At 39.8% G+C, this 19,325-nt stretch overlaps 2 protein-coding genes across 10 annotated transcripts in view; both read left to right on the top strand.

Moving 5' to 3' along the window:
• The first annotated feature begins 1,817 nt into the window (after nt 1–1,817).
• Nucleotides 1,818–14,731, top strand: LOC132205979 (zinc finger CCCH domain-containing protein 10-like). Of its 2 annotated transcripts, none has more exons than XM_059643384.1 (2): nt 1,818–1,839; nt 10,951–14,731. In XM_059643384.1, the coding sequence occupies exon 2, from the start codon at nt 10,999–11,001 to the stop codon at nt 11,677–11,679; it is 681 nt and encodes a 226-aa protein (XP_059499367.1). In that variant the 5' UTR covers nt 1,818–1,839; nt 10,951–10,998; the 3' UTR covers nt 11,680–14,731. The 2 variants fall into 2 exon arrangements, with proteins under 2 accessions (XP_059499367.1, XP_048379335.1); XM_048523378.2 differs by lacking the exon at nt 1,818–1,839 and adding an exon at nt 2,582–2,848.
• Nucleotides 9,017–19,325, top strand: part of LOC125448238 (zinc finger CCCH domain-containing protein 10-like) — a 48,402-nt gene continuing 38,093 nt past the window's right edge. For 3 of the 8 annotated variants that reach the window (XM_048523374.2, XM_048523370.2, XM_048523372.2), the window contains exon 1: nt 9,038–9,206. The gene's annotated coding sequence lies outside the window, so the exon portion shown is untranslated. Of the gene's footprint in view, nt 9,222–19,325 lie in introns of all 8 variants that reach the window. The other 5 variants (XR_007246671.2, XR_007246673.2, XM_048523369.2 and 2 more) reach the window with 5 other exon arrangements.

Raw genomic sequence — 19,325 nt, 5'->3', positions numbered from 1 at the left:
GTCCCTTCAAATCCTCCTCAACAACTTACCTAACAGTGACCTGAGGCTCACCGGTCTGTAGTTCCCTTGCTTTTCTTTACAGCCTTACTGAAATAATGACAACACACTAGCCATCCTCCAGTCTTCCAGCACCTCACCCATGATTATCGATGATACAGATATCACAGTAACCGGCCCAGCAATCGCTTCACTAGCTTTCCACAAAGTTTTGGGATACACCTGATCAGGTCCCAGGGATTTATCCACCTTTTGTGCTTTGACATCCAGCACCACTACCTCTCTAATGTGGACATCTTTTCAAGATATCATAATTTTTCCACGTTCTCAACTTCCATATGCTTCTCCACAGTAAAGACCAACACGAAATACTCCATTTAGTATCTCAGCCATCTCCTGCGGTTCCACACATAGACAGCCTTGTTGATCTTTAAGCAGCCCTGTTCTCTCCCGAGATGCTCTTTTGACCTTAATGTATTTGTGGGATCTCCTTAACCCTATTTGCCAAAGCTGTCTCATGCCCCCTTTTGTCTCTCCTGATTGCTGTCTCAAGTATACTCTTACTGCCCCCGTACTCCTTGAGGGATTTATTTGATCTCTGCCATATACCTCCTTTTTCCCCCCCTTGACCACAGCTTCAATTTCTCTCGTCAATGAGCATTCCCTGCAATTATCAGCATTGCCCTTCACACTAACAACAGCATGTGGCCTCGAGACTCTTGTTAACTCATTTTTGAAAGCCTCCCACTTTCCAACCGTCCCTTTGTTTGTGAATAGCCTTTCCCAATCAGTTTTTAAAAATTCTTGCCCAATAACTGTCCAAATTGGCGTCACTCAAATTTAGAACTTTAAATTTTTGATCAAGTCTCTCATTTTCCAAAACTTCCTTAAAACTAATAGAATTATGATCATTGGCCCCAGAGTGCTTCGCCCACTAACATCCCAGTTATTTGCCTTGCTTTATTTCCCAAGAGAAGGCCAAGTTTTTGTCCCTAGTAGGTCCATCCACATACTGAATAAGAGAGTTTTCTTGTACACACTCAACACATTTCTCTCATCGAGGCTCTTAACACTGGCAGTCCTGTCAATGTTTGGAAAGTTAAAATCCCCAACCATTACAACTCAGGCTGATTGAGTGTGCACCACCCCTCTGACCATGCTAACCATGTGTAGCTAATCCACCTAACTTGCACATCCCTGGACACTACAGGTCAGTTTAGCGTGGCAAGTCAACCCTGCACATCTTTGGACTGTGGCAAGAAATGACAGCACCTGGCAGAAACCTAGGTAGACACGGGGAGGACGTGCAAACTTTACACAGTTGCTCAGGGCTGGAATCAAACTTGGTCCCTTTTGCTCAGGTGGCGGTGGCAGTGCCAGCCACTGTCTGACCCTGCTGCATTTTGGTTTGTAAATTTTTTTTTTGTTTGTTTATTTCAGCAAATTTTGTTAGCCATTTTAGTGTCATGTGTGAATTTGACTACAGTACCTGCTGTCCCTGCATCCAAGTTATCAATGTACATTTTATTGTAAATAGCTGGGGCCAGAGGCCAAACCGTGTGGCATCCAACAAGTTATAGCTTGCCAACCAGAAAAGTCCCATTTATTCTGATTTTGATTTCTGTTTTTAATTGATTTCTGCACAGTAGATGCATGTCTTAGCGTTTTTTTTAAACGAAGCCAAGCAGCACTTGGCTCAGTGGTTAGCACTGCTGCCTCATGGGACCAGGGTTCAGTTCCACCCTCGGGCGATTGTCTGTATGGAGTTTGCACGTACTCCCCGTGTCTGCGTGCTGTACCTCCAGGTGCTCCAGTTTCCTCCCACAGTCCAAAGATGTTCAGGTTAAGTGGATTGACCATGCTAAATTGGTCGTAGTGACTAGGGATGTGTAGATTAGGTGGGTTATAGGGGGATGGTTCTGGGTGGGATGTTCGGAGGTTCGGTGTGGACTTGTTGGGCCAAAGGGTTTGTTTCCCACACTGTCGGGATTCTTACATTCTGCTGTTGAAATCATTGCTTTGTACAGGGTTACTTGCATTTTTTTAAAAAACTTGCAGCTCTAATCTTCAATAGAATCATTACTGTTTATCTTTACTGTACAGTGCAACGTAGTAGGAACTTGAGGTGGTGGTATGTTCTCATTTCCCTTGCGAAAGTTATCTGTTTTTGGTGTTTCTTTGTCTTAATACGGTTGGTGTCGACACGCCATTTTAAAAACAGCTTTTGCGGCCGCAATTTCCAGACCTGCAAAATGGTGCCTGATACGATCGATAACTCAGTTAGAGTAACCAATAGGAGGTCAGCCTTTCGCGGAAATGCCCGTTCCGGTTCTTTTGTCCCACGATCATTTTATCGTCACTTTCCCAGCTTTGGTTTATCTGTGTAGTTGCTCTTGGTGAGCTGGATTTTTTCAAAGTATGATGTGGAGAGTTTTTATTGTCCTGGCACGTTTTCGGTTAATTGCGATATCTTCCCGACAACAGCTTGGAAGCTTTTGCGACTACTCTAGTTCTGTCCTACTCTTCGAGCCAATTTTTGAATTCGCTTAACCAGAAATGTCTGCCCTGTTGTGGACGACGAAGATTTTATTCGATGTGGACTTCACAATATTGCAAGACAGGAGTATTTGCCAAGCTTCTACGCCACAAATAGCTGGAAACGGCGCCAGGCGAAAAAAAAGCTCTCCACATCTTTGAACGTCCATTTCAAAACTAGCAACTGAATGTACTGCAAACTTGCAATGTTGTATTTAAGTAGCTCTGGCCAAAAAAAGGTTGCAATGGAAAAACCATCCTACTTTACAAACAAATAGATCAGCAAGCGATAAGGACTGTAAAGTGACTTCTATAGGTGGGTTCATGTTGAAATTCTGGAAACTTGCACCCAAATTTCTGTTTTATATTCAAATTTAACAGCGACTTCCACTGACGCCACACCAAACTAGTTCAAAATGCTACTAGGTGATTGAAGACGAACTACCTTGGAGACTTTTTTACTGTTAGAACTTATCCTCCAATTTAACTCTTCAATGATTTAAAAGATTGACAGCAAATCTGTGCGAATGTATTAATTGCTTGTTAAAATGTTATACTTGTTGCCAGTAGGTTGCGGTCTCGAGTTGAGATTGCTCCAATACATGATAGGTCGGGGGGAAAAATGGTGTAATTTGAGCCATACTGAGAAGACCCAGTTCTGTTTACTGAACTGAATGATATCAGAGATGCAACTAAAGCATCCGATCTAGGTAAAAAGAGAAAGCAAACAGGATTTCTTGGGACTGTTAATCAATTAACAGTGGCTCAGTGGTTAGCACTGCAGCCTCACAGCACCAGGGACCCGGGTTCGATTCCAGCCTCTGGCGACTGTGTGGAGATTGCACGTTCTCCCCGTATCTGCGTTGGTTTCCTCCCACAGTCCAAAGTTGTGCAGGCTAGGTGGATTGGCCATGCTAAATTGCCCATAGTGTTCAGGGGTGTGTGGGTTTTAGGGGGATTGGTCTGGGTCTGGGTGGAGTTCTTCAAGGGATGGTGTGGACTTGTTGGGCCGAAGGGCCTGTTTCCGCACTGTACGGAATCTAATCTAATTACTTTTCAGAACGTGCATATTTCTGAACCAACCTGTTCTGCATTGTCATTGCATGCCTCTGACGCAGACAGGGCTTGCAACCTGGTTCTCCTGGCTCAGAAATGGGGACACTACCACTCCACCGCTAGAGCTCTGTTTGTCTGATGAGGGAATTGGGCTTGTCGAAGGTCTGTTCCAGATGATATGTTTAATCTGCCATTAAATTTATCTGCTCCATTTTCCACCTCGACCGAGTCGACTTAATTTCTTCTTGGAAACTTGCGATAGTCACACAACCTAAATGTGAACCTTCATGGAAGATGCCATTTATTGCCCAGGCACACACTCTTTATTGTTAAATTAGTGATGCTGATATTAACTGTTAAATAAACAATTGGCTTTAAAATTCCTACCTGATCTCCCTCTTCCTGGGGAGAATGAAGAAGGGCATTGACAGCCTGAATTCTTAACAGTATAAGTAGTACAACCTCTGTGTAAGTGGTGCCAGTCACTTGTCTTTATGGACATTAACTTCCCTTGTTTATCTCCATGTATGGCAATGAATGGCATGTTGTTGGAGTTAGTATAACATGAATAGTGAATTGGCTAACTATATAGAACACAGTTGGGACAGTGGGACATTTTCAGGATGATAACTGATGATTGGTAGAAAGCCGTAACAGTGCTGGGGCCACAATTAGGGTATGTCTTCATGAGGAGAGTGATTGCATTATAGCCAAATTTGAGGATTGCACAAAGTTGGAAAGGCAAATGGTGAGGATGACACAGTCTGCAGAGGGAGATAGACTGGTTAAGCAAGTGGAGAAAAACTTGGGAGATGGAAGATAATGTTAGAAATGTGAGGTTATACACGTTTGACCAAAAGAATAGAGCAATTGAATATTATTTAAATAGAGAAAGACTTCAGAAAGCTGCAGGATAGAGGGGATTTGGGAGTCCTCGTGCTTGGATCGTAAGCTAGCATATAAGTTCATCAGGCTATAGGGAAGGCAAGCGAATGTTGACCTTTATTTCAAAAGGAATGGGGTATTATAATGGTGAAATCTTACAAAAAGCATAAGTTGGACAACACTTGGAACATTGAACAGTTTTGGTCCCTGTATTTAAGGAAAGATATATTAGTATTGGAGGCAGTTCAGAGAATGATCACTAGATTATAGTGGGAATGGAGGGTTGGGCTAATGAGGAGTGATTGAGGAGTAGGTTAGGCCTGTACCCATTAGAATTTAGAAGAATGAGAGATGACTTCATTGAAACATACAGGATTCCTCGGGGACTTGGCAGAGAAGTTGTTTCCCCTTGTGAGAAAGTCTTGAACCAGAGGACATAATTTTAGGATAAGGGGTCACTCGAGTGGAACAGAGGTAAGGAATTCCCTCTTTTAGGGAGCATTGAGTCTGTGGAATTATTTACCACAGTGTTGTTGCAGCTGGGTTGTACATTCAGGACTGAAATAGAAGGACTCTCAGTCAGTAGTAGAATCCAAGGTTACGAAGAAAGTGATTTGATAATCCTCAAATCCAGTCGTGATCTCCGAGTGGCAGGGCAGACTTGATGGGCTGAATGGCATACTTCTCCTCCCACGTCTTAAGGACCTAGGGAAATATCCTTCAAATTTCATCACCTAGACCAATTCGCCATGTCATAGGATATCCGACTATAAAATAAAATGTGACTTTTCAGACTGCTTGAATCCAGTGTGGTGAAATGTACAGACTTGGTGGTCCATTCGGAATAGCTTATTTAAATTGATAGAACTTAAATTTCATACTCTTACAGACACACAGAGCACTGTTCCTCTTGGTGGGTCATTTTATTTAAGCTATTTATGATCTGTCACACACCCTTGAAGTAGGACTGTCTTGCACTCTGATGGCCTGTTCAAACTTATTGCAATACTTTGTCTGATTGCCATGTCAGTGTCTGTGTTGTGAATGTTAAAAGTTCTAAAACTTTATTTGTATTTTAAACGCCCTTGGAAATGTCAGCGGAAAGATCAGAGTTATCAATATTGTCCATCTAAACCTTTTCATGCAAAGAGAGCACTTTGAGCTTTGTGAAGGGTAGTAATATATTATGGCCACTTTTATGTAATGAATTAAGGAAAGCACACACCAAGCATTTTGGCTTACTGTTTTAATTCTTTTTCAATCAGTAGATAAGAGTCTATATAACTTTTCGTGTGTGTGAATTGATAATGTTCTCCAAGAGAGTGGACTGATGATTTTTTTGATCATAACGCTGATCTTGTATGAGGACGATGAGCCCCCACCCCCACACGCCACCCCTGGACTCGGCTGTCATCTAGGCACTTGTGAGCTATCGTGTTTAGTGTGCACAGATCTCTTGTGTTTGACATAATTTTGTGTGCAGAAAAGGGGGAATATTGGTACTGTGAATATTTTCAGACATAACATTCCAAAGTTTTATCATTTTTATAATTTATGCTATATATGATTTTGTTATTTGGTATGCAGATTTTCGGAATTATGCACACATGTGAATGTTTTGTGACTGAAGGTGAGAAATGCAAGTGCTAGGACGTGGCATTTCCTATTTTAATGCTGTGTCTTGGTGGTTTCTCAGCCCGATTTAAAATGAATTATTAAAAGATAATAGACTGAGTGTAGACATGCATGATTGCTGTCTACGTTCCACCCCAGGTGCTCTGAAGACAATGCATTGTTTAGGAGGTTCCCAGCAAGACCCCTTAACCTCACTCTTTGTAGTTATTTGACTACTGTACCATTTGTACATTTTTCCAGCTGTAATTTTTATAGCCTTTTTAAGCCCCATATTGTCAGATTGTGGATAGTTTAGCATTATGCACCCATCCGACTTGAAACTGGTTTACAACTGCCTAAGCTCAGTGAGCCAGGTGTAATTCAGTGAATAGTTGATGTGAGCTACATTTTAAATCTCACTTCTGAAATGAAATGAGAATGTGCCAGTAGATTTAGTAGGAGGCCAGCGTTTCCTCCTCGGAGGGATTATAAAAGAGGTCCACAAATCTGTGGTGATGTATGACAACAGGGATGCTTGTATTGGGGAAAGGTGGCTTTGAAGTGACATTTAAGGTATTTGAGATTTTAATTGTTGTTTCTTACAATGATTATACTTGACTTCACAACAAGAAAACTTTTAATGTCTTCATATCTGACATGTATATTTTTCTTAAGGAGAGAAATCAAGTCCTAGAACAGTGTTAACATGAGGTTGAATATAAGGAAATATGGGTGTAGTCTTGAATAAGAGAGGGGTGAATACGTTTTTTTTGATGGAGTGCCTGAGGTGGTACAGTCTGTGGCTTTTGGGATAGCTTGATGGGTAGCTTTTTTTAATTTCCATTTCCCTTTCCCTTTTTCTTTGTTTTCTCTTTCTCTTCTCTTGTCAACTCAATTTACTTTTTCATTTGCCATGTCTCTCGTTTTTGTTTTTTCCCCTTTTCTTTCTTTCTCTCGAATTCACGTTTTTAATATTCTATTTGTATTCTAGTTTTTTTTATCATTTGTAACTGGATCTTAGCTAGATTTAGCTGTGATTGCTCTCCTTTTAATTTTAAATTCCGGGTAGTCCTGTTCAGAGTGTGATGTTCCAAAAGGCATTAGGACATACCTGAGGGATTAGATCACAGTTCAAGTATGACGTAGTAACAGAGTAATTTTATTAAATCTTAAACTATCCATGATAGCTGTTCCTGATGAGACAAAAAATTGATATGATCGTTTTGGTGAAACAAATTTAAGTGGATTTACTAAATAGTAAAGCAATGCTCAACCTGCATTCAGCTTGAATGCAGGTTGACACTAGTTCTGGGCCAGTTTGCTTTCCTCTGTTCCTTCTTTATCATCTTTTCTTCTGTGAATATATACAATTCTGCACTTGGCCCTTTTGGCATGTTTTTTTTATATCTCTATCTAATTCTGGTATTCATCTACCCTACCATATTTGATGCAAGCAATTGAATAATGATTCCTACAACAACAGGATCAATACTACATTCACAATTATATCAAAGGACTATTGATTCACAGTTAAATCGATTGACCGTTGATATCCAAAGCAATAGTTATGTCCTGGACCACCATTGACAAAGTTGTGATTACTTGGATCTAAATTGTCCTTTGGTAACACCTTTTTTGTAGCAGTGAGAATCGGCCGCAAGCAGATGGAATAACCATTTAACTATCTTCCTGCTTCTTGCTGTTATTCCCTAATGCCTAACCTAATCACTGCTAAACTTATTCACGTGTAAGCAATTAACTCTTTGCTTGCCAAAAGCCCATGCAAACTGTTTTTTAATATAAAGTACAGCACCTAAAATTCATAGTACAATAACAAAGCATATTTCTTTCAATAACCCTGGTGTTGTGAAATGAGGAAGAAACTCAGTGGGGTTTTCTCAAAATTGGCCACAAATGATCTTCGGTTTGTGTATATCGCAACAGTTAACGGTGCAATGATTGGAAAAGATTGTGTACCCTTGAAAGGACAAGGCTGATGACAGATGGGCATTTTCTTTCTTCGTTTTGTAAATGGATTGAAAGAAGAGTTAGATTCAAATGATTGTGCAGTAATTTTGTGAATTTAAAGGAAATCACAGCAATCTCAGTTGTGTTTCATGTTTAGTGGTTGAAGTGAAACATTAATGTAAATAATAGTTAGTGATTTAGTGTATATATTGAAGGATTGGTGTATATAATTTGGGCCATAGTTTGTGGCTTTCAAGAGATCCTGTGTACTTAAGTGGAGTTTGAGGCCTAGCTTGATGTTCTGTGTTGCTCAGGAAAGGGGTTACTTTTCCATAAGTCGTATGTTTAGCTCCATTGCTCTGTGAAGGCTAAGTTCTTCCAATAGTAAGCAAGAAGAAAGAAAAGTGAACCATCATTCATTGTAAACCAACTCTGGAAGGCCTTCGAATAAGTTGTCTGTCTTTGACCAGAAATTTCATATGATCTGAATTAACAGCAGTTAATCAAATGTTGATTTTTTTTTTGTTTTAGAAGAAATACATGTCGTGATAGAAGACGCAACAATACTGTCAAAATGAGTTGAGCCTCTTGGTGTTGAAGCCTGTGAGGGAAGGAGCTGAGCAGAGCAGAGTGACATAGACTGCTAAGTTTCGTATCATTATCTCAAATCAGACTGCCAAAAATCATGTTCTTAAAATACAATCCTATGTATCCCTTTCTTTTCATGTTTAATACGGTAGAAGCATTTAATTCTTAAACGTCCGTGGGGAGACACCAGAATTCTAACTAGATATAATCCAATTCCTTGTGGGGTTTAACGGAAGGCTTTCTAATTATACAATTGTTCTGTGTAGAATGTGCTGCGTTTTGTAGAATGACGTCTGTGAAAATGGCACATCTTAAATCGAAATCACTAATTTTCATTTAATAATAGTATTTGATTAGGCATCGAATGAGTTTTTTCAAAATTTCTGTTATCAAAGGCGCCTATGATACGCCTTACTTTAGTATGGAGTCCCTCTTGGCTGGGAGGACCTAGTTTAACGCTCTTTGTCGTGAAGTTACCCTTGACTGGGAGGACCTGCGTTGAGCCTCTTTGTGTTGAAGCCTGTGAGGGAAGGAGCTGAGCAGAGCAGAGCTGTACTGTATAGGTAAACCTATTCATGGTTTGTGAGTTTTCACACGTTAAGGTTTCGGGGTCGTTGAGATTATTTAAAGATTTGTATACGTATACGCTGTACTTAGAAGATTGTTGTTTGTTTGTGGGCCATTTTTAATTTGTAACAGGAAGTCGAGGCCTAAAGGCGCCATTACAGCCTGAATCCCAGCGAACGCGTTTGCGAGGCACTTGGTTCAGCAGCAGTAATCTGGAGCGGCTGGGCCTGCTAAATCACATTGTTCGATAATTTGGTTAAAGATGTTTTAAAGACCGAAGCATCCTTCGAATAAAGTGCCTTAGTTCGAGTGCGTTGCACGCAGGATAAAATCGGCCTGTGTTTGTGGGGGAGGGGAGGACGAATTTGTTTAAAGATCCGTCTCAGTTTTTACATTATAGAAAAAGAATCTAATTTTATGTTCTTAAACAGTAGTTTATCGCAAAATATTTGAGTTTAGCCTTGTTTTGAGATGGCTCGAATTGCAGTTCTGACGTCAAGTTGTCTCGATGTGTTCGTAGTTTCGAAGAGCTGAGCGTTTGTGTAAATGTGTTTCTGTTTTCTGTGCCTTTCACCCGTAATCACTTGTTTATTCCAGCTGTTTTAAATGTTAGGTTTGAGGGTTTAGTAGTGTTCGTGTGAATGCAGTGGTTTCATGCATCCAGAAGTTGAGGCCTAGAAGCCTTGTAATCCGATAAACTGCGGTGAAAATGGTTGTGCACAATGCAAGCGGCGTAAAATTTACTGCAGTTCAAATGGCAATTACGGAAATTGGAACGCATTCATATGGAGAGTCTCCTCGTATTGCTGTCGGGCTTAAATCCTCACCCCTGCGCGCCTCAGTAGAGAATTAAACTTGGGTACAAGCACTGTGACTTGAGTTTGGTTTTCCATGCTGTTGCATGTATTATGCTCATCGATGAAATTGCATGAGATCATTCAGCCATTTATTGGAGCTAGATGAAACGTCTGATTAGGTGAGAATTCATTGCTGCCCTCCCACCCTAAATTTCTGGGGTGATCCTCGGGTAAAGGGCCTTCCACTCTGCCTGTAAGTGCTCCTGTTAGCTCAACTGTGAGCGTGCCCTGGAAGTAAAGGTATTCATGCTGATCAGATACTCCACTGCTTTTTGCTAAAATGTTGATGGTTTGGTTTATATTATGTCAAGTGCTTTTAAGAGTTGATTTCGAGGTCACGTTGCTTATTTTCTTTCAAGTTAGACTGCCGTGTAAATTTTTAAGAGCAAAAATCCTACAATATTGGAAGGGTTAATGTGCATTCTGGACTTGCTAACCCTACCCCTGGCATGTTGAGCGGAGGCTTACCATTTGATCTAGATGGCACAATTCATTTAGATATCTACTGCATTACCTTTGTGTGCAATTTTAATGCTTGCCTGTTGTACTTTCTTCCAAAGGAAGAGTTTATATTGGCGCACCAGAAATCCATCTATAGTCCATCTAATTTAAAGTATAAATTAGGAAACTTTGCAGACAACCATAAATTGGAGAGCACTTTTTTTTGCGCACATCACGTTTCTGGATCTGACCGATTCACTTATGATTTGGTTTTTTTCCCCAGTGTGCTAGCACGTCGCACAGATTTCCTCAGTGCTAATTGTCACTTGGTAATGTTGCTACCGCGACTACTCAATTCAATGTTTTATAGAATGCGCAATAATTACTTTGTAAATGAATCGCTCATTCTCTGTAAAGACCTGCCTTTTTTTTTCTTTTGCAGTTGCTTGTGTAGCGCCTTGGCTAAACAGCGCAGAATTAATCTATAAAAATGCCAGATAACGGCACCGAGGAGGCTGGCCCCAGTACAGATGATATTTGCCGTGACTTCCTGCGCAACGTCTGCAACCGCGGTAAGCGCTGCAAGTTCCGCCACCCAGACGCTAATGAGATGTCCACCCTTGGCCTTTTATCTTCTGATCTACCTGTTAATAAAGGTGAGATTCCGATCTGCCACGACTATCAGAAGGGTGACTGTCAAAGAGGGCCCAAATGTAAGTTCCTGCACGTAAAGCGCGACGAGTATGGTTATGAAAACCAAGGTATGGCGCACAGCCAGGTGTTTTCTCCCTTGGCACGCAGATATGACCGCTATGATGACCTCTACTCTAGAGGTTATGATGCTGACCACTACGATGGCTACGACGCTCACATGAAGAGGAGAAGGATGGAGGGCATGGGGTTTGAAGTATACGACTACGGCATGCAGAATCCTGGCGCAGCTGACTACCGGTTTCTGAAGGAAGAGAATCTCATGCTGCAAAAACGTGTTGAGGATCTCCAAAAACAGGTGTCAAACCTGATGGCCACCAATGAGCTCCTCCTGGAGCAGAATGCAAATCTCCGTAACCAAGTGAAGATGGGAATGATGACCCCCATGACCCCCATGACCTCCATGACACCTATGACACCCACACCCACTGCAACAGCTGGGAGATTCACCACCCAGTGACATTGGAGTTGATCACCTGAAAGAGGTGTGATTCAACTCCTTAAATACTTGTTTGTCACTTCAGTATACTAATAAAGAAACCTATGTAGTTTGTCAGATCTGAGAACGTTGTGCTGGGACTCTGCTTTACAGTTGCAAATTTACAAATTGACCAATGGACCACAAGCTCAATTGATATAAGGCAGTTTTACCATACCACTACCGTGAATTTATAAATGGGCAGGGGTTGCTGTGATGCCCTTTCTAATATTTCATTTGGTTGGGGGGGATGTAGTGGTGGAGAAATACGAACAATATCGACGATTCTGATATTTGTTCATGTTTATATCCCGTTTCCCTGCGGTGAACGTTTTAAACTATTTTGCATGATTTGACTTTCTTTTCTTGCCTCCACTTTCACTAATAAAACAATGTTTAAAAAAAACTTGGTTAAATATTTTCAATGTATGAGAGGAAGTCTGGTTAAAATCCAGTGTTGGGTTTGGACAATTTTCCAAGTGACATTTTTGACACTTTCGAAATTTTACATCCATTGACTGCATTATGGCCATACATGCGCAGGTTTGAGTCTTCTCACAGTTTCATGCATTTTGCTTTTATGAAAATGTGTTGCAAGACTTGAGGTGCTTGACAGATTCTTCAGCAAAAATAGTAACAAGCAGAAGTGATTAAAGTGGCAAAATTGGCGACTCATTGAATCATCTGTACTGTAAAATCATCCAGTGTGTTATGGTGAGATGCTTTGGTATGTGTTGCAAGTTGTAACAGTTTTGGGTGCTAAAGGGCTGTATAAGTCTTGAATGATTTTGCTGTCTTGATCTATTTTGTCAGCTAAATCTAAGGGGCGGGAACATACAGCCCTTCATACACTCAAATCACCTTTTAAACATGTAGTTAGCTGTGTCATGTGTATTTGTTACTTTGTATGTGACTGATTTTTGTGAGAACCAAGTCAATTATTTGCAAGCCAGTCAACTCTGCCACAAGAATGAGGTAATTTTAATGCTCTGCATAATAGGTATTGTTGGGTTGGTGGTACTTTGGTCATTGGAAATCTGTCTTGTTGTGGGTGGATTTTGCCTTGGTGAGAACCCAAGACTGCAGGATGGCTCCTCATGCAGTTTTTCTGTTCGTCGTCTTGTATTGCTTTCTACTTTAAAACTCAATTTAAAACAGTTGAATGAGTGTAGATATTAGTTGCCATGTTTTCACTGATCTCCAGTGAGGAGAGAGTTTTGCCTGCTGTTAGTTATTCCCCAGCCTCTATACATAAGTTTTAATTTTTTTTCATGTCACTCTGCTATCCCCATTGGAGGCCAGGAATTTTGCTCCCAAGTCTCAGAAAATCTTGATCTTTCTCTGGCTGTTGCAGCAAATAAAGACAACAACCTCCTTTTGATTCTCTTCCTCTGTTTGAAGAAACACCTGGTCTTCACTCTGCCGATCCAACTGGAAATGGTGGGCACAGACTACCCCCTACAGCTATGCTGTATTCCTAATTTCCCTTTGGCCACATACTTCCATCTCCCTCCTGTAATGCCATCTTTTAAGCTTGAGGGATAAATACAGCTTTGTGTTGCAAAATGCAATTCATTGCACTACCACCAGGTATTGGTGATGGTGGGTATCCAGCTAATACTGCTACTACCAGATACTTCTGGAATTCCTTTCTTATAGTCTAGGAATACTAATGATTTTAGTTATAACTGATACAAAGGGATGGATGAGTCAAAGTTAGGTGTACAGTAAAATCCTGTTGTAGATGACATGATAGCTTAGCTTATTCATCAGATTTGCTTAAATGACTCAAGTCAATAATCTCTCTCAGCAGGATTTAAAGCAGATTTCTGCCATTAATGCATATGATACAAATTTCATGGATTTGACTGTAGCCTCTTTCAGTTCCTCAAACCACGGTGCTTGGGTATCGTTTTGCTCTTGTAGTGTTTATTTTAGATTTTTGCACTGAAACATACTGTGATACTATCTACAGTCATAACTGGCATCATTGGTCTAGGATTCTGACATCCATTTATCCCTCATTCTGGTGTTTCTATGTACTATGTGAATTTAGTTTTTTTGCAACTTAAAGCTTGGGATCAATATTTTAGAAGTTAATATTTCTTCTCCCGACCCCCGTATTTATCTAAATTTTTGGGAGCCACTCAAACTGAAGTTAACGCTGTTTGGGGAGGGTGGTCAGGAGCAGTTCTTGATCAATGGCTACTCATCAGTTATTGTTAACCCTTTCCAGTCCCAAAAAAAGACATTCAACAGCGTTTTTGTTCTGCTTGCAACTCCCAGACTATGCCGTTGGACCATGATTTAATGATCTAGAAGGAAAGTTTTAATTGTATTTCTTGGCGTATTGTCACAATGAAATTCTTTTCTACAATCTCCACAGACCCTGTCATAATTGTTGACTTTTTTTAACTCTGACCACAATTCCTTTGTATAATGTGGCCATCGTGAGATTGTGCACCTGGAGTTGTTGCAGTACTGTGATAGAGCACATGCGCTATCTGCCATTGATCTGAACTGCTATTCTGTTCCTTCAGTTTAAGTTCTGGCTTTCACTACTGATTGCTAAGTAGTTTTTTATATTTCACCATTCAATGTTTAATTATTACTATGATACCAAATTACGTTATTTCCTGCATTGGACTTAATTTGCAGTAAAGTGGTTATTCAGGTATTAGTAAACACTTCATTTGCCATCCAGGTATGTCAGTAAAATGGGAAACCATCACTGCTATAATTGGATTTCTATGGGCTGGAAAGGTTTAATGGTACAGTATGTGTATAATGTGTATATATTGATTGCATAATTCTTTGCTATGGTTAATGCTTTTCTATGCGATTACATGTAGACTGTTCTTTCCCATGGTTAATCGTTCCACTGATGCAGACCTCCAGGACAGCAGAACCTATAGAGTCCTCAACAAAGTGTACTTTGTTTAATTGTAGATCTTTTAAAGCAAAAATGTGTTCACCTTCATTTCTATGGAAGTCTGTTGAGTGTATAACAATAAAGCAAATTTTCATTTGTGAATTGTTTTGTATTCCTTGTGTTTATAGTGCACATTTAAATAGCATTACCTGTTCTGGGACATAATGGTGCTTTTGAATTAAAATTCTGTCCTTCATCCCTGAGGCATGTATTTAAACTCCACTTGGCCTAATCTAATAATATTAGAAAGTGATTAAACAATCTGGAGGTGACAGGTACTGTTAAAACTTCAACACTTTGGAGCTGTTTAACTAGCAGGAAGGAGAAACCGCTATGGCAGTGATTTAAGAAAAGACTGCCACCTATGTTCCAACTTCCCTGTGCCTTCTACTCAGACTGCAGTCAGTGATCTGATTATATATTTTGTGACCTATCCAGGGTGGAGAGTTCATTTGTGTATGATTTTATACAAATCATATTTTAAAATACAATTTTAAAAGATAGAAATGGGTTTTTTAAAATTGAAACAATATGAAGAATGGTTAAGGAAGGTCCTATCTTGAAAAAGCATGGATCAGAAGCAGGTGAGTTGTCTGTTAGCCAGTGGTTTTAAATGAGTGTTTTCTTTAATTGTGAATTCTATTTATTTCGAAGCAGGTTATGGTAGAAGAGTGGAAGATGAATGTAATTGTTATTCAAACGTATTTCCATGTTTGGTCATCAATGCAAGAGGAGTTGCTGTAAAATAAAACGATCCTACGCTTTCCTGACATCCATATGTGCTGCCAGCAAGGGTTGTGGAGCAGTATTTAGGATTTGGAATCCTGGCTTTTTTTTGTTGGGTGGGGTGTTGAGAGTCATTCCATTGTATCTGAAATCAGTGAATTCAGTACAGGCTGCTGAATTTTGAAGGACTCTGACTATAATCTTAACTAAAGGCACTTGTGTCCATTTGGGAATTTAAACCTTGTTTGTCATCTTTCGAACTGCGTATGCTAGTACTAGGGTTTATGTTCAGGAAAGAGATTGAAGAGCAGTAAATGTCAAGGCAGACAGGTCCTTTCCTTAGGAAGTATAAATAGATCATGCCAGGTACGTTTTTGTTCTTTTCACTTTGTAGAAAATACTTGAGGCAGAGAGAAGCCATGATTCTAGGGACACTGATGAGTAATGGATGGTCCTTTGATTAGATGCTGTTCCTTTTGAACTGCTTGTATTTGTGGCCCCTAGTTTTGTATTCACCATAAGTGGAAATATTCTTTCCACAGTTACCCTGTCTAGCCATTTATAATTTTAAACACGGTCCAGGTCTTCTTTTTTTTATTTTTTTCCTGATACCTATAATCTCCCAATTCTGATAACATCCTCGAAATTGAAAACTTATTTACCACTCATTTCTCTTTTTCTCCTTGCCTCCGTGTTTGCTGGTTTCAGCTCTTCAAGTGGCGACTGCATTTCAGAACCTCTCCCTTTGTGTAAAATTTAACCCTGGCCTGTAAACCTTAGTTGTTTGGTTAAACGTGCTCTGCCAACAAGGAAAACAAAAGCCTTACTGGTCTTTAAAGGTTTACATTAAAGTAGAGGAAGCTTGTTTCCATCGCGCCAGGTTTTTGAAGGCCTAGGTATTGGAGCATAACTTTGTCTGCTGGTGTAAAAGGTACCAGTATCTTGGACATCTTCCCACTACTGATTTGTGGGATTTTTTTTTTAAACTTCATTTTTTTTATACAGCATGGAAAACACAACACTTCACAGTACAACCCTGACCAAATTCCTATATCAGTTTGCTAAATTCTACTTGCAAATTCTGTATATCTATTGGAATAAACCTCAGTGTTTTGATAGCTGTTTTTGTTGGTATGTTGACTAGCATTGCTTGATTTTTGATTTTATTCACCTTTTTTATCCTGAGATTATTTGTTTTCTATGCCTTGTTCACTTCCTGATTTTTCTACAGTGTAGGAAGTGTTTCAGTTTTTCTAACCAAAAGGTGTCACCTTTTGGTCATCTACATTAAAATTTATTTACCGCTCAACTGCCAGCTTTATAGTATTTTACAATGGACCTTTCCTTGATTGTTGCCATACCACTACATTTGGCTTAATCGGCAAATTCTGATCAAGCAGATTTATGAATAAATTTAAATATTTAATGCTTTGTGATCTAAATACCGATCTGTCGTAGATTTCTTTTTTCCTTCAATCTGAATGACTTCTTTGATATTGTCTTTTGCTTTTTTACAATTTACCCTGAGATGCAAGTGACTACCCTTCTGACTACATCATAGGAATCACATTTGTGTGGTACAGAAGTGACTGTTTTTGTTTTTAAAAAAACACATTAATAAACCAATTTGGTTTTTATGACTGTTAGAAAATTGCATGATGCCAGTTTCCAGATTTTCTAAAGTTGGATTTGAATTGTCATGATGAGATGTTATTTCTCCTATCTAGTCCTGGAACTTGGCTGTTTCACTGCACCCGTTTGAAAAGAATATCTGTAGACTGATATCCATCTGGCAGGAATAGGCTCATGGGATAATTTTGCCTCAAATTCAGCATTAAATAATTAGATCGCGATATGGAAAGTGAAAATATTATGCGAGTAAGTCAAGGATACTCTGTAAAGGTGTACCCCACCCCCCAGCCAAAAGAAAGTTGTGTGGGGAAGGTGAGCAGCTTGACAGTGTCTGTTATCTAATTGAGCGTGCTTTTAGTGACTGTCTAATTTGGGAAGTTTAATTCTGTAGTATATATCCCTTATTGATGAAAACAGACTCAGTCAATAAAATGGGAAAGTTGTAAGCTATTTGCCTAAATTTAAGAAAAGACTTTGAGAAATTCCACCCAGAGTGAAATGCTAAGTGATAATGGCGTTTAGATATGCAAGAGATGGAAATTGCCTGAACAGGTACTGTTGTAGATAAACCAATGCTTCTCTATTCAATGTACTGAATGTTACTTGTGCAGTTGTGATACAATTCGATTTCAGATTTCATTTGACATGCATTACAAAAAAAGTCTGGATTATTACACTTGTACTACAAAAGGGCAAGAGATGCAATTGTCTGCTCTAGCTTTGTTTTCTCAACTTTCTTGTTAATTAAAAAGTAATTCCTTCTTTCTCATTACCTCTTCCAGTTTAAGTCATAGTTGCCTTTCAGCACCCCTCCCAAATGCTCATTTATGTGCAAAACTCGGACATGGTCTGTAAACCTCAGTAGTTTGGTTAAACATGCTGTGCTAGGGGAGAGGGGGCGCGCGGGGAAACGACCTGCCATCAAAGTAAAATTTTGAAGAATACAAGGCTTGTTCCTATTGTGCCAGATTTTGTTCAAAATATTAGTGCTGATGGGAAGTAAGCATTGGAGCACAACCTTAAGTCTGCTGGTGTAAACGGCCCCCAACATCTTGGGCTGCTTCCCACTTCTAATTGTGGAAATTGTTAACCTTGGCCTGTAGGGAGAGGCAATGGCCTTGTGGTATTATCACTGGATTGTTAATCCAGAGACCCAGATAGCATACTGGGGATACTGGTTTGAATCTTGCCACAGCAGATGGTGGAATTTGTATTCAATAAATGTCTGGAATTCAGAATCTAATGACTATGAATCCATTGTTGATTGTTGGAAAAACCCATCTGGTTCACCAATGTCCTTTTTAGGGAAGGAAACTGCTATGGTTACCTGGTTTGGCCTACATGTGACTCCAGACCCACAGCAATGTGATTGACTGATTCTAAAGTGCCCTATTGGCAATAAGGGATGGGCAGTAAATGCTGCCTGGTCAGTAGTGCCATCATCCTGTGAATGAATAAAGAAGGAAAAAAAAATGCCCTTCCTGGTTCCTGATAGGCCCGTGAGTTGAAGAATACGCTGAACAGCATGGCACAGAAGGAGTTGATAGTATAGCTCCTTGGACTGCACAATTGGAATTTTAATCTGAGTAAATAATTGGATCTGCATATAATTACTTACTCAAATGTGAGGTATTTGGTAATCAGTTATTCTGCATACCTTCTGCAGTCATTTTTTTTTCTTGATCTACAGGTTTTCCTGAGATTTGGGTTGAGCTGGGAGAAGAGATCTTGTGCTTTTGGTGTTTCATATATCTGTGAAACTATCATTCTAGTTCAGTGGTCAAACAGAATCTGTTTAGGGCGCCCTACTGTGCTATTCCTGAAATCATAACTATTTAATATTGGTTTTTTTTGCGGGTGGTGGGAGAGTCCAAGCACCTGAATGAATTCTCATCAACAACGGATGAACCACAGGTTGAATGGTGTTCATGTTTGTGAATATGTTTGCCATTGTGACACCACCATCATTTTAATCTCCTCGACTGCACAGTTGAATTCTGACAGAACATCTTGGCCTCAGCCTAATCTTGCCTTTGCAGATATGGATCCAAGAGTTGCATACCAAATGGAATGCAAGAGTAGCAAGTATCCTTGACGGCAAGGTAGTATTTAAGTAGAGGAAGTTTGAAGTATTGGCAAATATGAATTGGAGTGAAGGTGTTTCCCAGTGAGTGCAGTTGTACTTGAAGCAAATGAAGTCCTTCACTAGGTAGTCATTGTATCCTTGGCTTATCACTGCAAGGTGCCATAAGGTTCCTCAACCTAATCATCTTCAGCTGCTCAATTCTGAGATGTCCCCACACCAAAAGTTGAGTGGAGCTGTCTGCCGATTTAATAG

The sequence above is a fragment of the Stegostoma tigrinum genome, chromosome X (genome assembly GCF_030684315.1).
Source record: "Stegostoma tigrinum isolate sSteTig4 chromosome X, sSteTig4.hap1, whole genome shotgun sequence".
Lineage (NCBI taxonomy): Eukaryota > Metazoa > Chordata > Chondrichthyes > Orectolobiformes > Stegostomatidae > Stegostoma > Stegostoma tigrinum.
Note: the sequence above shows the minus strand (reverse complement) of the source record. Positions and strands in the feature narration are given on the sequence as shown.